The sequence below is a fragment of the Mastigoproctus giganteus genome, chromosome 8, assembly GCF_048544385.1.
Source record: "Mastigoproctus giganteus isolate SK-2022 chromosome 8, ASM4854438v1, whole genome shotgun sequence".
In the NCBI taxonomy this organism is placed as follows: domain Eukaryota; kingdom Metazoa; phylum Arthropoda; class Arachnida; order Uropygi; family Thelyphonidae; genus Mastigoproctus; species Mastigoproctus giganteus.
In genome coordinates, this window is record NC_143582.1 from 5,426,023 (window position 1) to 5,450,047 (window position 24,025).

Consider the following 24,025-nt stretch of genomic DNA (forward strand, 5'->3'; position numbering starts at 1 on the left):
TTTATCTTGCACAACCTCCCAATCATTTGCACAAGGTCATGTGAATAAGAAGGGTCCTGTAAGGCAATTACTGTAAGAAGTTATTGTCACACGATGAACAGGAGCATTGTGATAGCATAATTTCCAATTGTTTCTTGGCCCGAAAAAAAAATGCTTCTGAATGCATCTCTTGAGTATTTAATGATTTCTAAGTGCATAATCTTATTAATAGTGTGACCTCCCTCCTGGTATAAAACCATAATGAATTTGGTTTTTATAGTCAAAAAATAATTCTAGCAAAAATTTATCTTTAGGTATCAGTTTGAATTCAGTTTCTTCCTTCATCACATGAAAAACTTTCATTCATATCTAAGGCGCCTCTGTAGCCAGGTGGGAAGGAGCAGCAGTGCGTAGCACACGCTTCTTGATTAGACCGGGGTTCGAGCCCGTCACCACCAAATACAGAGGATGCGGAAAGGTCAGGGAATGACCACCGCATATCCCAGAGCAATATGGCCTTAGTTGCTAATGCTCCTAAAAACCAAATAACAAACAAATAACAATAACATTCATATCTGCTACCAATGTATATATTTATTCCATATCACTTGCATTCTCTACTGTGTTAGATTAAAAATGAATGATGCTGTTCAGTGCAAACCTTTATATCTGATTAAAAATGCAAAAGTTCTTTTTAATTTGTAAGTTTTTTTTTTCACAGTCCACTTGGCTGCTCATTTAGATTCAACACATTTATTCACCCTTTGACACAAGGTTATATCAAACAATAAATAAAGAGCAAATTGAGAATACCTTTTGCCTGATGAGGAGCCATATATACCTCCAGAACCAGTTACAACAATGCCTACAAGTTTTTAATGAATGATGGATTTGCCTTTTGGTGATATTATTCAGTAAAAAATTATATTAGTAACTTTGGGCTGATTCATGGATAACAGTAATTTTTAAAGTGAGCATAAGGCCCATACAAGCTCTGTCACTGCATGGACAGTGCTTTTGTTTTGTTTTTCTGTATAAATACAGAAAAGTAAAACACAGATTAGCATTCATTTCTCAAATAAAGGTTTCTTTTTGAATCTTTTGCCCATTCTGCTACTAACACTAATTGTTTTGAGCTACACTGATGGAAAAAGGATTCATTCCATTCTTTTTCTAATACACAGAACCTTTAAAACTTTTATATCCCTGAAATCTCTGTTACTGGCTAACACCTCCACTACTTTGCATAATGAGTTTGATTATAATGTAAATACTATGCATTAGAGTGTATGAATTTATTTCTAAACATGAGATTTAGAATTTATCTTAATTTCCTAAAACACACTATTTCTCACCTAGAGTTGATTTGAGCTTAATTTGATGTTATTGTTTAATCAGCGCAATATGACTATAGCATAGTATTAGCATAGTTTGTATTTTATACAAAAATACAAACTATAGCATAGTTTGTATTTTTTAGCTTGAAATTTTGTACTTAAACTGTAAAGGAATTTTTAATTAATTTAAATTCAGATTAAAATTATTTAAATTAAATTTTGCATTAATGTTTATATCTCCCTAGCTAATTTGGTTGTATTTTTGTAACTGTTAGTGCTCAATAAACTGATATAATAATATTATGCTGATTTAGAATGTTTATATTTTGGTAATTTACAAAAAATATTCACCTTAAATTGACTAGGATGCTCCAGTTTGAAAAAATTAGGATCTGATGTTATGGCATCTTCTAAACTTCGGAGAAAGACTCGTTGGAATTGTACAATTTCCTGAATATTCCCGAAGAGGGCATTAACTTCAGAGTTAGAAAGGAATGTTTCTTTTTTCATTGGCTCCAAATAGTGTTCCAGGAGACTGTTTAGGTGCTAAGCAAAAGAACACAATGTTTAGGTAAATGGAATACAAAGGTTTTCTAATATTTAAAAATTGAAAATGTAATAGGCAGAGTCTATTATGATTATTAAGTTTTTCTCATATAATTTATTAATGAAGACTTAATCATTCATGAATGAATGATTCATGAATGATTCATGAATCATTCATTAATTAATTCTTCATTAATTCATGCATGAATTAACGAAGGCTTAATAATAACATTCATTCATGCTTATAATGGGTGGAGGCGCCTCCGTAGCCAGGTGGGAAGGAGCAGCAGTGCGTAGCATACGCTTCTTGATTAGACCGGGGTTCGAGCCCGTCACCACCAAATATGGAGGATGCGGCAAGGTCAGGGAATAACCACTGCATATCCCGGAGCAATATGGCCTTAGTTGCTAATGCTCCTAAAAAAAAACCAAATAACAACCAAAATAACAGCTTATAATGAGATGTGACAAGTTTTAATTGGGCACATTTCCTCATAGTTTTATATGAATTAACTTGCTAATGTTTTGCATTTAAGCATATAGTGGGCTTTATAAACTTTAAACACATATTTTATACATTTTGATTATTTACACCAATGCTTTGCACTCAATGCCCATGCACATTAGTAAGGATAAATGCCATTTTGCTACAGATATTCATCTCTTCTAATAAATATATACTAGATGGTCATTCAAAAAACAAAAAAAAAAGAAAACTGAAACTTCTCTTTCAGTTACTTCAGTTACCATTACTGTATATTCAGTATATATATATTTATTAGAAGGCACAGTAATAAATTATGAATGGTAACTATGCAGATTGCATAATGCTTTTATTTGTTTTTCTATGTGAACTGATACCTAAATCTTTTTTTTTTTGCAGTGGTGAGAATCAGCTGTGCCCATATCTAATGCCACATATTGTGAAGAAGAAATAAATTTGGTATCTTTCACAACACAAGAATACTGAAAAATAAATGTGATTTTTTTGTGTTTTATTTTTTGAACTTATGTTAATGATGCAGAATAAATTCCTTCTGTTAATTTTTTATGTGAGTTATCATTATAGGGAATGATTTAAAGTTCTCTATTCTATTATCACCAGAAACAAATCATGCATATTTTTCTAATGAGGTGAGACAAATGTCTTAATTGGACATGTTCCTTCATAAATTTTCTTTGAGTTAACTTAATAATATTCAGCTTTTTCATGTACTGAACCTATAATTAGGTCTGCTTCTTTCCCTTTATACTCTGCCCTTATTAATTTGCATTATTTTGATTATTTACTTCAGTGATTTATATGACATACCTACCAAGGAATGAATGTGCCTTCATGTGAGATCTGGAGCTCTTCTGTGCCTTGGTGTAGCTGCGTCCTATAACAATGGTAGTTATGTGCTGACCTCAAGGTAACCAACATGTTTCAACAATTATGATTGGAAAATAGTTGAAGAAATCAGAAAACTGAATATAAATTCAATGTGTCTATATTTTAATAGCAGACTATTGAGCTTTTATTTTGTTTTATTTTATGGTTGATAATAGGATGTTTATATAACCTTGATATTAATAATTAATGCAATTACAACTTGAGATTGTTTAGGCTACAAAATTTAACTTTATTTCATGAACAGAGGACTGATCCTCAGAGATGTGTAGCAGGTGGAAATATGGGTCTGTGGCTTTTTATAACATATCATAGATATGACTTTGAGGATTTGCACATAATTTTGCTAGTTGGCTATTTCACCCCTACATATGAAATGCTATAGCAGCAGTCCCTGTGAGTTTGAGAATATCATGAGCATAATTTTCCTAGTGCTTTCAAAAGTTAAATTTCTTTGGCTGTGATGTGTGAGGATAGATGTTTCCACTGCATGCTGCATAGTTTGCTATCTGATTCAATATGCCTCATGTCCCACAATCACTATGCAATCCAAGAGTTATTTTTTTTTCCTCCTCATATTATATTAGGCTCTGCAGATACAATCTCATTAACAAACATTTTTTTTTTATGTTTATCATTCAGTCACTTGGAACCCATCTACTGGACCTTTCTAATCTGTAATCTTTGGTAGATGATGGTGTAGTCTGGTTTATGACTCATATCCAGCTTTCTGACCACACCACTGACCCATCATGGTGACATTGTTTGCCAAAACAAAATTCTGTGTGAGGTTTTCCTGGACAAGGATTATCCTCTGGTGTTTTGTCTTTCACTGTAAAACTATGCCCATTTGTATACTCATGTATGTGATATAGCTTTAAATGTGTACCTTTTCCATCTGCCAGTGAATTTCTGCTGGAGAGATTCCTTCTGCTGTAAGAAACTGAATAATATTGCATTTCACTAACTTAGATGTACCCAATCACTGTAAGGCCATATTATAACTACTGCAGTACATCACCCTCCACAGATACAGGACAGCCAATATGCGCTTTTGTTCATAGAAGCATTAGTACCAACCTTAAATCTACACCCTTGATGGCAAGCAATTTAAATTTAGACAGTAAAAATCTTGTTTTTGATTTGACTCATAATTTTGTCTGATAAATGCTTTTAGGGCATAAAACATCTCAATCAGATCCCTCTGAGGTCATTAGTTTCTGAACTTGTAGTTTGCAGAACTACAGTCTCTGCCTGTAATAATATCTCTTTGCAGTCATAACTAGTTTCTTCCTGTCCCCCCCTTTTTTTATCCTTTCAAAGAAGTCAGTATCTTTTCCTGAAATAAGGTATCAAGACCTTATTTCAGGAAAAGACCTGTGCACAGAATTCAAGACGTCATCTGACATGGATTTGTACAGTGGGATAATTTGTATACAGTGTAATTTTGTGCAAAATTATGTGGCAACAAAGTTCTTATTAGAAACTTTCAAATATTGTTACCTTTTTATAATATCAGTACAGACTATTTGCTAAGTTTAGGCAGATATTTTTTTCTATGTCATGAAAAAATTTTTATATTTTTGCATAGCACAGAAATAAGCTGGCATGTGCTAAAAATAATTGACATGTTTCAGCTTATTTTTAGTGCACAGTTGTGGAAAGATTTGCCATCACTTCCCCAAATCCTTTTCATTTTCAATAGTGTTGAGTGTGTTAATCCCACTCACCTCTACCCTTACAATCCCTCTTTTATAATATATTAAGCTCAATGAAACTGAGCTGCAATTTTTTAGACCAGATGTACAATTTATTTAGCCGTTGTTGCAAGATGCCCTTGTTGTTGTTGTTGAGAATAAACTTGATTATTTTAATATCATGAGAAAATTTAGACAAAAACTTGCAATACAGTATATAAATATTATTATTAAAGAAAATTAGAAACAGGAAAAGACCCTGGCACAGAATCATGAAGGATCTCACTCATGATAGTAATCTATTTGGATCATTGCCCATTTATAATTAGCCTTTGTCTTCTACCAGTTAACCATTACTTTATCCACATTAGCAACCTACATACCTCTCCAATTTAGTGCACTTATTTATGTGGACCTCTCAAGGTGTCTCCGTAGCCAGGTGGGAAGGAGCAGCAGTGCGTAGCACACTCTTCTTGATTAGATCGGGGTTCGAGCCCATCACCACCAAATACAGAGGATGCGGAAAGGTCAGGGAATGACCACCGCATATTCCCAGAGCAATATGGCCTTAGTTGCTAATGCTCCCAAAAAACCAAATAACAAATAACAAAAATGTGGACCTCTATGTCAAAAGCTTTTCTGAAATCTCAGTTAACAGGAAAAACTGTTTTTATAGGGATGGAATACCCTTAACTAGAAGGGGTGCAAGAATGTTTGCTGATGCTATCAAAGTGTGTAAGATGTGTCAGAAATCTGCTACCTTGGAGGGATACACAAACTGATAGATTAATGACAGCAACAGGCAGAGATGTAAGTAATTCTTGCATTGCTTGTATTGGAACATGCAGTAGTCTGAAAAACAAGGTGTTGGAGATTGCAAGGCCTACTGGGGGTCCTCATGGAACAAGCAAATACATAGGCTGTATTAGGGTGACTGAGAGCAAGAGGAGTTGCATGTATAATAGTAATAAGGCATGTGATATTAAGAAAGCAAGCGTATGAGCTTATGAAGCATCAGCCAAAAAAAAAAAAAAAAAAAAATTCACACAACCATTCCCTATAAATGTTTGTCCAGTTCCTCCTTGAATTTATTTAAGCTATCAACTTCCACAATGACATATGGAAGTTTGTTCCAGCAATTAACCACCTGCTGGCTAAAGGCAAATTTCTGCACATCTATTCTACAACTGTCTTTCCTCAATTTCAATTTATGCTCCCTTAGGTTCGTAATCTGAGAAAGTGGAAGAATCCAATCAGAATTCAGTGTGCTCAACCCATTCAAGGCCTTATACATCTCAATCAGATCACCTTGCAAATGCCTAGTCTCCAGCCACTGCAATTTGAAGAACTTAAGCTCTTGGTAAGAGAATTCTTTCATTCCCCTCACCCATCTTGTTGCCCTTCTCTGTACATGGTCAAGCAAATCTACATCCTTCCTAAAATGAGGCCTTCAGACCTGTACGCAGTACTCAAGGCATGGGCTGACCATTGCCTTATACAAAGGGATAATCACATTTTCCTTGCTAGCAAAATTCCTGTATATCATTGACAAAACCCCCATGACCTGCTCTTGCAGCCTGTCTGCATTGCTCAGAAAACTTCATATCTGACTGCACAATTACTCCCAGATCTTTTTTATTTTCTACCACCCTAAGTGTAGTACCACACAGTTTGGTACATTCCTCTGAGGATACTTTTGCCTATGGGTAGACCCATATGCAGTACTTTGCATTTGTCAATTTTAAACTCCTAGCATAAGTATACATGCAAGTAAACTAATGCTAAGAAAATAGTAAATAATTTCGGAATTTGAATTACTGATAAGATCATCAAATTCAGACACTGTAGGGATATTGTAGATGTGGTGTTATTCAGGCATATGAGATGCAGAATTTTAATATGGGTGAGTACAATGTGTATAGAAAAGACAGACAGGATAGGAGGAGGAAGGGGTTATGCTCTTAGTTAAGAAGCATATTAAATCTAGGGAAATGCCTCCAGGCAATATGGGTGGCCAGTGCGATTGAGTCACTTTAGTGTTACATAAGCACTGGGAAAATGAAAATGATAGTAGCAGTAAAAGAGGCCTAATGACTCTGATAACAAATGACTATACAGAGAAAAAGAGCACCAATAAATTGAATGTCTTATAATAGGGGTTTTAAACTTTTCAGATATTGACTGGAAATTGTGGGTTGATCACTCACACACTAACAAGACATTTGTGGCATATTGGATGACTCTTTTCTATAGCAACATGTTAGAGAGACAACAAGAGAAAGCAATACCTTTGATCTGATTACCACCAGCAATTCTTCATGCGTTAAGAATCTGCAGGTAAAAGGATCCACTGGGTGGCAGGGTTCACAGTGTACTGATGTAGAATTTACTTAAAGACATGGCTGCTGTCAAGGGTAATGGGAAGTGTTATGCAGCATCAGCCAAAAAAAAAAAAAAAAAAAAAATTCACACAACCATTCCCTCTAAATGTTTGTCCAGTTCCTCCGTAAATTTATTTGACCCATCAACTTCCACAACGACAGATGGAAGTTTGTTCCAGCAATTAACCACCTGCTGCCTAAAGGCAAATTTCCACACATCTATTCTATATCTGTCTTTCCTCAATTTGAATTTATGCCCCCTTAGGTTTGTAATCTGAACAAGTGGAAGTATCCCATCAGAATTCAGCGTGCTCAACCCATTCAAGGCCTTATATACCTCAATCAGATCACTTCGCAGGTGCCTAGTCTCTGACCGCTGCAATTTGCAGAACTTAAGCCTCTCTTGGTAAGAGGATCCCTTCATTCCCCCACCAATCTTGTTGCCCTTCTCTGTACACGCTCAAGAAAATCTACATCCTTCCTAAAATGAGGCCTCCAGACCTGTACGTAGTACTCAAGGGGTTGCCTGACCATTGCCTTATACAGAGGGACAATCACCTCCTTTTCCCTGCTAGCAAAATTCCTGTATATCATTGACAAAACCCCATGACCTGCTCTGGCATCCTGTCTGCATTGCTCAGAAACTTCATATCTACTAAAAGTTTCATACCTATTAAGAAATATTGTTCAAGGTTTAGGCCTAAATGGTTATCTAATGAACTAATGAGACTCGTAATAGAGAAGAAAAATGCATGGGATGCATATAAATTATCAAGCGACTCAGAAGCCTATGGCAGATATAAGCTGGTCTGTAATCAGGTGACAAAGGAGGTTAGGCAGGCGAAGGCAGATTACTAGAAATCCTTGGCAAAAGATGCTAAGAAAAACAGCAAGGATTTCTTTACTTATATAAACTCTAAAAGCAAGGGGATGAATCTGATTGGTCCACTTGGCATCGATGGTTCGACTGTTGATGATCCTGCTCAGATAGCAAACAAACTGAATGAGTATTTTGCATCTACATTCACACGTGAGGAATTATTAAGGTTTGAAAATGGCAGAAGGTTATCAAATTGTAGCAGGATACTTAATGATTTTGTAATAACTGAAAGCAAAGTGGAGGAGAAATCGTTGAAGTTAAACATAAGAAAAGCACCTGGGGTGGATGGGATCTATCCAGTTATATTAAAGGAGGTGGCAAAGCAACTAGTGAATGGAACAAAGGGGTGCTCTTACGAAGAAAGGCTTAAGTTTTGCAAATTACAGTGTCTGGAGACTAGGCACCAGCGAGGTGATCTGATAGAGGTGTATAAAGCCTTGAATGGTTTAAGCATGCTCAATGCTGATGGGATTCTTCCTCTAGCTCAGAAAAATCACCTGAGAGGGCATAAATTCAAATTGAGGAAAGACAGATGTAGGATAGACGTGCGGAAATTTGCCTTTAGCCAGCGGGTGGTTGGTTGGTGGAACAGACTTCTATCCCTTGTGGTGGAGGTTGATAGCCTAAATAAGTTTAAGGCTCAGCTGGACAGGTATTTTGAACGAACAGAGGGGTGAAGTGGAAGTGGACTTTTTTTTTTTTTTTTTTGGCTGATGCTGCATAAGCTTGCTTTCTTGCATCAAATGCCTCTACTAATGCTAATGCTAACTAAGCAAACTCTTAGCCATAATTATGAGAGCGTCCTTGGACTCAGGGGAGGTTCCCACGAACTGGAGATGTGCAAATGTGTCCCCAGTTCACAAAGGGGGATCGAAGGGTGACACGAGTAATTACAGACCATTTAGTTTAACTTCTGTCCGGGTAAAATAATGGAGTCACTGGTTAAAGATGCATTGCAGGATCATCTAGACAAGACTGCAGCAATAATTCAGACACAGCATGGGTTTGTTAAGGGAAAATCTTGTCTGACAAATTTGATAGGATATTATGATGTGGTTACAAAGGAACTGGATGCAAAAAATAATTTTGATATCATATATTTGGATTTCAGGAAAGCTTTTGACACTGTTGCGCATGGAAGACTATTGTACAAATTGGAGCAGAATAGTATTAAGGGATAAGTTGCTACAATGGATAAAAGGATGGTTAAGTGGGAGAAGACAGAGGGTGGTAATCAATGGGTGCTGCTCTTCTTGGACTAATGTTATTAGTGGAGTCCCACAGGGTTCGGTGTTAGGTCCACTGTTGTTTTGTATATTTATCAATAATATTGATGAAGGTATATCAGGCTTAATGTCGAAGTTTGCAGATGATACAAAGGTTGGCAGGGTTGTTAATGACAATAATGGCAGTGTGCTACTGCAACAGGATCTAAATAATTTGGGCAGATGGCCTAAGAAGTGGCAACTGAAGTTTAACCTAGACAAATGCAAAGTACTGCATATGGGTAGAAGTAACCCCAGAGAAACGTACCAACTGTGTGGTACTACACTTAAGGTGGTAGAAAATGAAAAAGACCTGGGAGTAATTGTGCAGTCAGATATGAAGTTTTCTGAGCAATGCAGACAGGCTGCCAGGACAGGTCATGGGATTTTGTCAATGATATATAGGAATTTTGCTAGCAGGGAAAAGAAGGTGATCATCCCTCTGTATAAGGCAATGGTCAGGCCACGCCTTGAGTACTGTGTACAGGTCTGGAGTCCTCATTTTAGGAAGGATGTAGATTTACTTGAGCGTGTACAGAGAAGGGCAACAAGATTGGTTGAGGGGAATGAAGGGATCCTCTTACCAAGAGAGGCTTAAGTTCTGCAAATTGCAGTGGCTGGAGACTAGGCACCTGCGCGGTGATCTGATTGAGGTATATAAGGCCTTGAATGGGTTGAGCACGCTGAATTCTGATGGAATCCTTCCACTTGTTCAGATTACGAACCTAAGGGGGCATAAATTCAAATTAAGAAAAGACAGATGTAGATTAGATGTGTGAAAATTTTCCTTTAGCCAGCAGGTGGTTAATTGCTGGAACAAACTTCCATCTGTAGTTGTGGAAGTTGATAGGTTGAATAAATTTAAGGAGGAACTGGACAGGCATTTAGAGTAAATGGTGTGATTTTTTTTTTTTTTTTTTTTGTCTGATGCTCCATAAGCTCATACACTTGCTTTCTTGCATCATATGCCACTGCTACTACTACTACTGCACAATTACTCCCAGGTCTTTTTCATTTTCTGCCACCTTAAGTGTAGTACCGCCCAGTTGGTACATTCCTCTGGGGTTACTTCTGCCCATATGCAGTACTTTGCATTTTTCAATGTTAAACTTCAGTTGCCACTTCTCAGCCCATCTTCCCAAATTTTCTAGATCTTCTTGCAGTAGCACACTGCCATTACTGTCATTAACAACTTTGCCAACCTTTGTATCGTCTGCAAACTTTGACACTAAGCCTAATATACCTTCATCAATATCATTGACAAATATACATTGACAAATATAGCAACAAATATCATTGACAAATATACAAAACAACAGTGGACCCAACACTGAACCCTGTTGAATGCCACTAATAACATTAGTCTACAAAGAGCAGTGCCCATTGATTACCACCCTTTGTCCTCTCCCACTCAACCATCCTTTTATCCATTGTAGCAACTTACCCTTAATACCATTCTGCTCCAATTTGTACAGTAGTCTTCCATGTGGAACAGTGTCAAAAGCTTTCCTGAAATCCAAGTATATAATATCAAAATTATTTTTTGCATCCAGTTCCTTTGTAACCGCATCATAATATCCAATAAAATTTGTCAGACAAGACTTTCCCTTAATAAACCCATGCTTTGTCTGAATTATTGCTGCAGTCTTGTCTAGATGATCCTGCAATGCAGGATCATCCCAGGGTGATTCCAGTGACCTCAGATAGTTTTTAAATTCTATGCATTGGGTCCAAATGATGATAATGATACCAACAGCAAATGCAAAATGGGAAGCATTCAAGGAAGTAATCATAAAAACTACTAGGCTTTTCATACCAACTAAAAAATAAGAAATACTGTTCAAGGCTTACACCTAAGTGGATGTCAGATGTACTAATGAGAGTGTGGCAGAGAAGAAAAATGTGGGTTGCATATAAATTATCAGGTGATATAGAAACCTGTGGTAGGTATAAACTAGTCTGCAATCAAGTCACAGAAGAGGTTAGGCAAACAAAGGCATTAGCATTAGCAAGGGCACATGATGGAAGAAAGCAAGCTTATATAGCATCAGCAAAAAAAAAAAAAAACACATACACACACCCTTCTCATTTCACCCTAGGCAGATTACTAGAACTCTCTGGCAAAGAATGCAAAGAATAGTAGCAAAGATTTCTATGTTTATATTAACAGTAGAAGGAAGGGTTGAATTACATTGGGCCACTTGATGTCAAAGGTTGAACTGTTGATGAACTTGCACAGGTTACTGACAAAATTAATTGGTATTTTACTTCTACAATCACACATGAGGAATTCTTTAGGAATGGGGATGCCAAAAGTTTATCAGAATCTGATAGGGAGTAAATGATTTTAAAAGGCACCTTGGGTGGATGGTATCTATCCAGTGATATTAAGGAAGGCAGTAAAGCAGGTAAGCAAACAAACCCTTAACCATAATTGTGAGAACATTTTTGGATTCAGGGGAGGGCACTGTGATCTGTTTATGCAAATGTATCCTCAATTCACAAAATGAGATCAGAGGGTGACATGAGTAATTAAAGAACTGTTAGTTAACTTCTGTTCTAGGGTAAAATAATGGTGTCACTGGTTAAAGAAGCATTGCAGTATCATCTAGACAAGACTGCTGTAATAATTCAGACACAGCATGGGTTTGTTAAGGGGAAGTCTTGTCTGACCAATTTGTTTGGATACTCTGATGCAGTAACAAAGGAACCGAATGAAAAAAATAATTTTGATATCATATACAGTCGATTCCGGTTATTTGGGACACATTGGGACTAGTGCATTTTGGCCCAATTAAGTGGCTGCCCCAATTATCCGAAGTTTCATGTAAATAGTTAAAAATACAATGGATCCCCTCTTTACAATTGGTTCACTGTACAATCAAATCAAGTTACAATGGCATCATCATAGTAAAGTACCGTTCACTATATGATTTGTCATTGTGATCACATTTGTGAATTGAATTTTAATTCTATTAAACAGCGATTCTAATTAGCGAAAACAGGAGGAATGTTATCCACAGGCTATAAAAGTAAAGATAATATTAAACACAAATTTACCGTTTATTACCTTACCAATTCAAAAATTAAATGATACGTGAAAATCGGAAGAATATATGTGATAAATGGAATAATTAATACGTACTGGAATATGTACATACTAACTAGTTGACATTTCTGTTCACTGATATTTGTGAGTGGGGGTTAAAATTTAAAACAATAAAAAAATAAGCAATCACACGGCACACACAAATTGCAAGTAACACAATACGCACAAGTGAGAACGATGTAACAAGTTACAAAGCTTTAAAAATAGGAATGAAGAGAAGATTTTGAAAATTAATTTTTTTATGATTGACGATTCCATGGAAGTGTAAACATATTTCACCATAATAACCCACAGAATTCCAGCTGTCGGTATTATCGCAAATTCAATATGATTGAGTTTACTATCCATTTATGATAGATTGCACTAACAGAAAAGCCCAATAAACAGGTGACTGCTAATTGTTTTTATGGTTTTATGGTTGTGACTTCCAGAAATCCGACCGGACCACATGGTACAGTCGGAGACAATCGTATGGTAATCTCCAGTGCTGCGGTCTCCTGCCCCGATTAAACGGCATGTTATCCCAATTAAGTGAAGTAAACCCTGGCTGTTTTCTCGATTGGGTTCTGTTTTTAAAGATTTGCCCCAAATAAATGGCTGCCCCGATTAACCAGTGACCCAAATAACCGGAATCCACTGTATTTAAATTTCAGAATGCATTTGATATTGTTGCACATGAAAGAATGCTGTACAAATTGGAGCACTATGTTAAGTTACTGCTTTGGATAAAAGCTTGGTTGAATGGGAAGAGATAGATAGTGTTAATTAATGAACACTGCTGCTCTTCATGGACTAATGTTGTTAGTAAAATCCTCCAGGGTTCAGTGATTGGCCCATTGTTTTTTTCTTTATTTATTAGTGATATTCATGAAATAATATCAGACTTAATGAAGGTATCATCTGCAAAACTTAGTATCTAAGTTTTCAGATGATACAAAGATTGGCAGGATGGTTAATGATAGTAACCAAGGTGTTGCAGTATGCTACTGCTTGTTTATGTTTATTTGTTATTTAGGAGAATTAGCAACTAGGGCCATATTGCTCCGGGGATATGTGGTGGTCATTCCTTGACCTTTCTGCATCCTCCGTATTTGGTGGTCATGGGCTCAAACCCCGGTCTAATCAAAAAGTGTGTGCTATGCACTGCTGCTCCTGCCCACCTGGCTACAGAGGCGCCATATGCTACTGCAACAACAAGAAAAATTACCATCTTCAACATATTGATGTTCTTCCTAAATATCAGTTAAAGTTTTACTTTGACAAATGCTAGGTTCTGCATATAGTTATCAGTAATCCCAGATTAATATATCAAATGTGTAGTACTACACTCAGGATAAAAATGAAAAAGACCTGGGGTAATTGTGCAGTCAGATATGAAGTTCACCGAGCAGTGCAGACAGGCTCCCTTGAGCTGCCAGGACATCTCAAGGGAGTTTTGTTAATGATATTGTAGAATTTTGTTAGCAGACAGGTGATTATATATCATTATATATCCTATTATACAAGGCAATGGTTAGGCTTCATTTTAAGTATTACACAGGTCTAAGAATAAAAGAGTGCTCTTACCAAGAAAGGCTTCAATTCTGCAAATTACACCATTGGAGACTAGGCACCTGCGAGGTGATCTGATTGAGGTGTTTAAGGCTTTGAATGGATTGATCAAACTCAATGCTGATAGCATTCTTCCTCATGCTCTTCCTACCCACATGAGAAAACATAAATTCAATTGAGGAAGGATGGTTGCAGGATAGATGTGATAGTTGATTGATTGTTGGGACAAACTTCCATCTGTTGCTGTGGAAGTGAGTGGTTTGAATAAATTCAAGGAAGAACTAACAAATTCTTGGAGGGTTTGGATGGATGGATTTTTTTTTTTTTTTGTTGGTGATGATAATACTAAATACTAATACTAAATTATACCAAATTATGCCTTAAATACAATTCCTTTTTGACTGCTTGTTAATAAATTACTGGATTGATCAGACCAGATCTTCCCCTAACAGAAGTCATTTTGAAAGTGCACTGAATCATTAAGCACAAATTATTAACCTACCACAGAAATCAGAAACATAGTCCTATAATTGCTCATATCTCTCTTAGAACCCACCTTTATGGATGGAAGAGATATTTGCACATTTCCCACTTCTGGAACTTTACCTGAGTGTAAGAATGGTGCTCTGTTATCAAATTCTAGGAGTTTAGGGATTTCCTTAGATCCCTAAACTTCAGTGCTACTGGATAATTTCTCCATGACCTTTTTCCATATTACTAATTCATTTAACGCCAAAAAATTGTTAGCTGTACTAAAAGTTTCTCTCCCTTGAATAATGTACCTTTGTATGAATATAGCTACAAAGAACTTGTTCAGGTCACCTTCTGCTTGGAGTCGTCTAATCCTTCTGAAGTCCCCCACCCACCATGAATTGGGTTGAAGCGTTCCTTTCCTTTTAGTGTTCACGTATGCTAAGAATTGTTTATTATGTTTTTTTGCATTTGTTTAATAAATCTTTTTTATAACTTACCTTAGACTATCATATCCCTTCAGATACTAGAGTATCAACAAGTATATACATTCCATGCTGAACATGGTTACATGATCACCTATAGCTATCCCAAGTGGAAGCAATGCATCCAGAAATTTGTTTATAAGAGAGTACGGAGTCTCACCCATTCCAAATTAATAAATTTTACAAGTGTCAATAAATGACAATATAATTATATGATGTAAAATAAAATTTTTTGGGAAGTTTTACCACCTTCCTCACCCATTACCACATTTAAAGCCTTAAACTGCAATCAGGTTTCTGTGCAGTTGTCTAATTTCTAGACTACAATTTGCAGACCTGTAGTCTTTTTTTGTTAAAAATACTGTTTTGTACCCATGAATCTTATTTCTCTCATTTGCACCTTTTCCAACAGATTCATGTCCTTCCTAAAACGAGGCCACCAAACTTGTATGCATTACTCAATATGCAGCCTAAGCCTTGTGTTCTACAATAGGATAATTACCACTTTGTCCCTGCTGCCAAAATTCCTATATGCCATGGATCGAACTCCATTGGCTGTCCTAGCAGGCTGTCTGCACTGCTCAGTGAACTTCATGTCAGACTGTAAAAATATCCCTATGTCTTTTTACATTCTCTTGAGTGTAGTACCAATCAATCGATATGTTTTTCTGGGAGTAGCATATCCTGCCAATCTTTGTATCATACTTAGGCATTAAATTTAATATGCCTTCATCAGTGTAGTAGTAGTAGTGGCATGTGATGCAAGAAAGCAAGTGTATGAGCTTATGCAGCATCAGCAAAAAAAAAAAAAAAAAACGCACCATTCCCTCCAAATGCCTGTCCAGTTCCTCCTTAAATTTATTCAACCTATCAACTTCCACAACGACAGATGGAAGTTTTCCAGCAATTAACCACCTGCTGGCCAAAGGCAAATTTCCGCACATCTATTCTACATCTGTCTTTTCTTAATTTGAATTTATGCCCCCTTAGGTTCGTAATCTGAACAAGTGGAAGTATCCCATCAGAATTCAGCGTGCTCAACCCATTCAAGGCCTTATACACCTCAATCAGATCACCGTGCAGGTGCCTAGTCTCCAGCCACTGCAATTTGCAGAACTTAAGCCTCTCTTGGTAAGAGGATCCCTTCATTCCCCTCACCAATCTTGTTGCCCTTCTCTGTACACGCTCAAGCAAATCTAAATCCTTCCTAAAATGAGGCCTCCAGACCTGTACGCAGTACTCAAGGCATGGCCTGACCATTGCCTTATACAGAGGGATAATCACCTTCTTTTCCCTGCTAGTAAAATTCCTATATATCATTGACAAAACCCCATGACCTGCCCTGGCATATCATTAATAATTATTGAAAACAGCAAGAGGCCTAGCACTGAACCCCCTAGGGACTTGCTAATAATGTTGGCCCATGAAGAGCACTAACCATTAATAACCACTTTCTGTCTCTTGCCACAGCCTTTTTTCCATAGCAGTAATTTCCCCTAATGCCACACTGTTGTAATTTGTATAGCAGTATTTCATATGGAACAGTATCAAAAACTTGATTGAAATTTAAGTATACGATACCAAAATTATTATTTTGTTTTTGATTCCTTTGTGACTATGTCATTGTACCCAATTGTATTGGTCAGAGAACATCTACCCTTAAAAAATCCATGTTGCGATTCCCATAGAGCTGCATTACTCTAACCACAGATTCCATTATTTTCTTGGTGCTAAAGTTAAGTTTACATGTCTGTGATTACAAGTTTTCCCTTAGATTAATAGAAGAAGAGGTCCCTATGGACTAAAGATGTGTAAATGTATACTCAGTTCACCAAGGGGGATCAAAAGATGACATGAGTAATTTGGTAATTAAGTCCTGTTAATTTAACTTTTGTTTAAGGCAAAATAATGGATTTTGAGGGAATATAATGGATTCAAAGATTAAATAAGTAATGGCAGGATTATTTAGACATGCAATTATACTGCAGTTAACAGCCTGGATCTGTTAAGGGGCATTCTTGTCTGACCAATCTGATTGGATACTATTACAGTAACAGAGGAACTGAATGCAAAAAATAATTCTGATATTAAATAATTCTGATTAAATAATTTTGGATTTCAGGAAAGCTTTTAATACTGTTGCACATAAAAGACTGCTGTACAAATTGGAGCAGTATGGCATTAAGGGCAAGTTGCTGCTATGATAAAGGGGTGGCTGAGTGGGAGAAGGCAAAGAGTCTTCTCCTTTAATAACCATTAGTAACCTCTAAGAACCTTTAATAACTATTAATGGATACTGCTTTTCATGGATTAACATCGTAATTTGAGTCTACCAAGGTTCAGTATTTCACCTATTTCAGATATATTCAGTCTTAACCTGCTTTCTATATTTATTAATGATATTGATGAAGATATATCAGGCTTAATATCTAAATTTGCAGATGATACAAAGGTTACCAGTTTCGTTTATGACAGTAATCAAGGTAAGCTAGAATAATTAAGTAGATGGGCTAAGAAATGGCAAAATTTAACAATGAAAGGTTCAAAGTACTGCATGTACTTTGTTCTCTCAGCAGTGCCGATAGGCTACCAGGAGAGCTGATGGAATTTTGTCAATGGTATTCAGAAAATTGCTAGCAGGGATAAAGAGGTGATCGATGGGTAGACTACATCATGAGTACTGCATACAGGTCTGGAGACCTTATTTTAGGAAGGATGTAGATCTACTGAAATAGATGCAGAGAAGGGCAATGAGATTTATGAGGAGGGAACAAAAGTGTGATCTTACCAAGATAGTCTTCAGTTCTGCAAATTACAGCATCTGTAGATTAGGCACTTGTGATGTGATCTGATTGATATGTTTGAATTTTTGAATGGATTTAGCAAGCTCAATGCTGATGGCATGCTTCCTGTTGCACAGACTGCACAGATATGGGGGGAAACATAAATTAAAATTGAAGAAGGATGTTTGCAGGAAAGATAAATGCAGAAGTTTGCCTTCAGTCAGCAGGTAGTCGATTGTTGGAACAAACTTCCATCTGTTGTTGTAAATTCAAGGAAAAATGACAAACTATTGGATAGATGATGTGAGAATGTTTTTTTTTTTTTGGATGATGCTTTATAAGCTTGTTTTCTTGCATCATTTGTTACTACTAATTATAATACTAAATTTAAGAAAGTTGAAAACATTATTAGAAAGAATTGGCAAATGACATGAGTATTTTTTTTTATTATTTTTTTTTTATTGGCTGGTGCTCTAAAAACTGTTTTCTTTGCATCATGGACTACAGAGCTTGATAATCAGGCACTTTAGAGGGAATCTGATGTAGGCATGTAAGGCTCTGAGATTTAAAATGATTGAAGGTAAAATGATTTATTAAAATGATTTAAAATGATTGAAGGTTTCACTGTTATAAAGGATTTCAGAACCATGGGCCATAAATTCAAATTTCATAGAAATCAATTTAGATTGGATTATAGGAAACTTTATTTTAGCCAGCAAGTTAATTAGAAATAATTATGTATTGCAGTAATTAACTTGCTGGTGTAAGTTATGGCTGACAGCTTAGTGAAATGATTAACCTGTGTGAGAAGCTTAACATGGGGATAACCTTTTTTAATTTATTTTATTTATTTAATATGTATTTGTGTTTGGCTGGTGCAGCAAAAGCCTGGAGATTCTGGCACCAATAAAATGGTGCAAGAAACTCTCTTTCATGTTTATTAATTTCCCATTATTTTCCTGTAGTTCCATGGTCTTTCATGGAACTACAGAAAATAATCATCCCTCATTTCCATCATTACCCATGTTTTTTTCTTCTTCTCACTGACCTAAATGACTTGATTCCTTATTTTATTCAAGTTGTCTATATTTTCACTTTTGTAAGTATTTCTCTTAGCATTAGCATATGATGCAAGAAAGCAAGCTTATACAGCATCAGCCAAAAAAAAAAATTCCTTCCCATTTCACCCATCCATTCACCCCAAATGTTTGTCTAATTATACCTTGAATTTATTTAAGCCATCAACTTTGACAATGACAGATGGAAGCCTGTTCCAGCAGTCAACCACCAGATGGCTAAAGGCAAATTTCCACACATCTAGTCTGTAACTGTCTTTCCTCAGTTTGAATTTGTCTCCTCAGGTGAGTAATCTGGGCAAGAGGAAGAATCCCATCAGCATTGAGCTTGCTCAAACCATTCAAGGCCTTGTACATCTCAATCAGATTACTTTGCAGGTGCCTAGTCTCCAGACACTGCAATTTGCAGAACTTAAGGACCTTAAGAACTTAAGAACAAAGGACCTGGGGATAATTGTCCAGTCAGATATGAAGTTTTCTGAACAGTGTGCACACAGGCTGCAAGAGTAGCTCAAAACTTCCTGTCAATGATATACAAGAATTTTTCTAGCAGGGATAAGGAAGTGATTATCCCCTTGTATGGTCTGGCCCCACCTTGAGTACCGTATACAGGTCTGGAGGCCTCATTTTAGGAAGGATGTAGAGCTGCTTGAAGAAGTACAGAAAAGGGCAACGAGACTGGTGAGTGGAACAAAGGGTTGCCCTTTCTTCATAAGAGCAACCCTTTGTTCCACTCACCAGTCTCGTTGCCCTTTTCTGTACTTCTTCAAGCAGCTCTACATCCTTCCTAAAATGAGGCCTCCAGACCTGTGTACGGTACTCAAGGTGGGGCTCTTATGAAGAAAGGGCAACCCTTTGTTCCACTCACCAGTCTCGTTGCCCTTTTCTGTACTTCTTCAAGCAGCTCTACATCCTTCCTAAAATGAGGCCTCCAGACCTGTATACAGTACTCAAGGTGGGGCCAGACCATACAAGGGGATAATCACTTCCTTCTCCCTGCTAGAAAAATTCTTGTATATCATTGACAGGAAGTTTTGAGCTACTCTTGCAGCCTGTCTGCACTGTTCAGGAAACTTCATATCTGACTGGGCAATTATCCCCAGGTACTTTTCATTCTCTACTACCCTGAGTGTAGTACCACACAGTTGGTGTGTTACTCTGGGGTTGCTGCTACCCATATAAAGTACCTTACAAATGTCAATGTTAAACTGCAGTTGCCATCTCTCAGCCCATTTACACAACTTTTCAAGATTTTGCAGTAGAGTGCTATCATTACTGTCTTTAACAACCCTGCCAACCTTTATGTCATCTGCAAACTGGCACATTAAGCCTGATATACCTTTATCAATATCATTAATAAATACAGAAAATAACAATAGCCCCAACACCAAACCCTGGGGGACTCCACTAATAATATTAGTCCATGTAGAGCAATGTCCATTCCTCTTCCTTACATTTGATCTCTGTTCTTGCTGTTGTAGCGTTATATAAAACCACAGCTGGTTTTACCTGTAGCCTTTTCCAAATCACAGTGTGTCTCAGTAGGATGGTTCAACTTACTGTAATGCAAGAATGGAATCAACCTCTGCTTTTAGCTACAGTACAGTTATTACTTTGTATATTTTCCCAGGTAGGACAATTTCCAATATATCTAATACCGACTCCATAGCCCCAGAAAATATTCTTATACCTCTTTATTCAAGCATTGAAATGGGTTTAGAAAGTTGCACCAGGTCTCACAGACTGTAGTGGATATTCCCCCTTATTTTTCAAAAACAGATGCACATTAAGGATAAATGAGAGTTTTTGAAATGCATTTAGAGAACATCACTTCAAGATTAAATAAGAACACAGCTTGGCTGCCTTTGTGGAAACTCTTATAGCAGTGCATTTTAGGGATGATTAAATGAAATTGCTTCCCCTGCCATTTGGAGTAGTTGCTGTTCTGTAGGTTGCTGATCATTGATCTTCCTAAGGCTAGATGACCCTGAGTTTATAAATATAATGTTAAGAAGTCAGACAAATTATAGGCCACAGCCTGTGATACTGTGGGCCAGGCACTCAGTGAGTGAGAGATATATCTATGAGTTTAATTGGTTGGGCATATGTGAGTTATTTTGATCTCTATATATTATTTGCTGTCTTTTATACTGGAACTCATTCTGTTTGCTCAGGAGTAACTCTTTCCAAACTTAATTTTTTTATCACTGTCTCTTTATTAAAACTTTGAGAAGTTTCTTGATTATTGTCAAAATGGCACTCAAATTGGAAATTGTATATAACTTTAATGCAACTGTCAAGGGCATAATCAAAACGTGATCCATATATTTTTGACCACCATTAATTAACATAGCTAGGTGTGCTTGGTCTTTAAGATCCCACATGATTTGAGCACTTTTGTGCTCTTCTTCTACTACTCCATACAGCTAAAATTCCCAATACCTTTCAGTAAAACTGTTTTCTTTGAAAATTCTAAAAATCTCTGGATCTAATCATGTTATTTATCATGCAAACAGGAATAATGCAGAATCAAGTTAAGCCTATTCTTGATAATTATTTGCATGTGCTGAAAAAAAATTCAAAAAATTTTTTAATCATTTCTTGTCAATTTTTAAATGGGGTATTTTTTTCCAAATGCATTATCCTCAAAAAACACTAATGCACCCATTTAAGGATTAATACAAGGTGTTTTTAAAGTCACCAAACCTGTACAGTTGTATATATCCTTGGTCACGTGGGAGCTATATAAAATTTCAGTATATAATTTGGTTAATATGTAGATCTATTTTAAAGTCACAATGCTGGAGTGCTCACCACCCTGTGCTAAATATACTCAAACTAGATAACTTGTTTTCAGCAATGAAGAGAAATATGTTCTGGAGAATGTTGGCATTTAACTGAGTGATAGTGTACTTTAGGTCTTAAATGAGTACAGATTGTTCACAAATGCCTATTCTTTAAGATATCGAGAAAAAAAATGCAAAAAATATCCAAAAAAAAATATCAGAAAAGGTAAGGTGTGGTGATCTTGTTTGCTAGAGTCCCTTAGAGATTGTGCAATTTTTAACACAAATTGCACTGTCTGCACTGCCATTTCAGATATGTGTGTGTGCAGTTGTGCCATCTTGTTGGAAATACCTTTCCTGATATGGTATGCCATCCAGTTTGGCCTATGAACTTATGAAACATTTTCAGATACCTGTTGAGTGTTTTTGTAAAGAAAATCATCTGGCTGCATGATATAGCACACAATACACTGACTTTCATGACATATAATGGCAAATTATGTATTGTAAGTAAGTTTTCTCTTGCCCAAATCCTTGGTTTTGACTGTTGACATATTGGCTTAGGTTAAATTGCTCTTTGTCTGTGAAGAAAAGAACTTGCAATCTCAAATTTGTTTCCACTGCCATATTTTTGCAGGAACCAATGTAAGTGGTTCTAGCATTTTTCCAAATGCATTATCCTCAAAAAAACACTGGTGCACCCATTTAAGGATTAATACAGAGTGTTTTTAAAGTTTCCAAACCTGTACACTTGTACATCTCATCATATACATCTCTATTGTATGGTTAAAGCCATGACTTACCCAGGAAGTGATTGGTGTTACTGTTTGAGTTTGAGTTCACATGCACACATTGTGCACATCCAGAGGAACAGCATTGCCATCTGCTGTTAATCTTCCAATCTACATATCAACCAAATTATATGTTATACCCACAAGTATAATCAGGGTTATATGTAGTTGTATGGGTATAGTGATTTTAAAAACACCTGTATAATTCTTTTCCTTGGTTTTGTAAATTGGGAAGGGGGCCATATTTTATAAAACTTGGCCAGAGCTAACTATGTAGTTTTGTCTTTGTCATTAGGGGATTATAAATAGTAGCCTGAATTTATTTGGACTTGTTGTGGGTGTGACATGTGCATGTAGTAGTAGTAGTAGTAGTAGTGGCACTTGATGCAAGAAAGCAAGTGTAGGAGCTTATGCAGCATCAGCCAAAAAAAAAAAAAAAATAATAAAATAAAATAAAATAAAAAAAAATAAAAAAATCACACCATACCCTCCAAATGCCTGTCCAGTTCCTCCTTAAATTTATTTAACCTATCAACTTCCACAACGACAGATGGAAGTTTGTTCCAGCAATTAACCACCCGCTGGCTAAAGGCAAATTTCCGCACATCTATTCTACATCTATCCTTTCTTAATTTGAACTTATGTCCCCGTAGGTTCGTATTCTGAACAAGTGGGAGGATCCCATCAGAATTCAGCGTGCTCAACCCATTCAAGGCCTTATAGACCTCAATCAGATCACCGCGCAGGTGCCTAGTCTCCAGCCACTGCAATTTGCAGAACTTAAGCCTCTCTTGGTAAGAGGATCCCTTCATTCCCCTCACCAATCGTGTTGCTCTTCTCTGTACACGCTCAAGCAAATCTACATCCTTCCTAAAATGAGGCCTCCAGACCTGTGTACGGTACTCAAGGTGGGGCTCTTATGAAGAAAGGGCAACCCTTTGTTCCACTCACCAGTCTCGTTGCCCTTTTCTGTACTTCTTCAAGCAGCTCTACATCCTTCCTAAAATGAGGCCTCCAGACCTGTATACAGTACTCAAGGTGGGGCCAGACCATACAAGGGGATAATCACTTCCTTCTCCCTGCTAGAAAAATTCTTGTATATCATTGACAGGAAGTTTTGAGCTACTCTTGCAGCCTGTCTGCACTGTTCAGGAAACTTCATATCTGACTGGGCAATTATCCCCAGGTACTTTTCATTCTCTACTACCCTGAGTGTAGTACCACACAGTTGGTGTGTTACTCTGGGGTTGCTGCTACCCATATAAAGTACCTTACAAATGTCAATGTTAAACTGCAGTTGCCATCTCTCAGCCCATTTACACAACTTTTCAAGATTTTGCAGTAGAGTGCTATCATTACTGTCTTTAACAACCCTGCCAACCTTTATGTCATCTGCAAACTGGCACATTAAGCCTGATATACCTTTATCAATATCATTAATAAATACAGAAAATAACAATAGCCCCAACACCAAACCCTGGGGGACTCCACTAATAAT

At 36.7% G+C, this 24,025-nt stretch overlaps 1 protein-coding gene across 5 annotated transcripts in view; it reads right to left on the bottom strand.

Moving 5' to 3' along the window:
- LOC150081221 (protein still life, isoform SIF type 1-like) overlaps window positions 1-24,025 on the bottom strand; it is a 496,225-nt gene that overhangs the window by 63,496 nt on the left and 408,704 nt on the right. For all 5 annotated transcript variants that reach the window (XM_090379423.1, XM_090379422.1, XM_090379425.1 and 2 more), the window contains one exon: window positions 1,668-1,862. In XM_090379423.1, coding sequence (XP_090235549.1) covers window positions 1,668-1,862 — 195 coding nt within the window. The remainder of the gene's footprint in view (window positions 1-1,667; window positions 1,863-24,025) is intronic.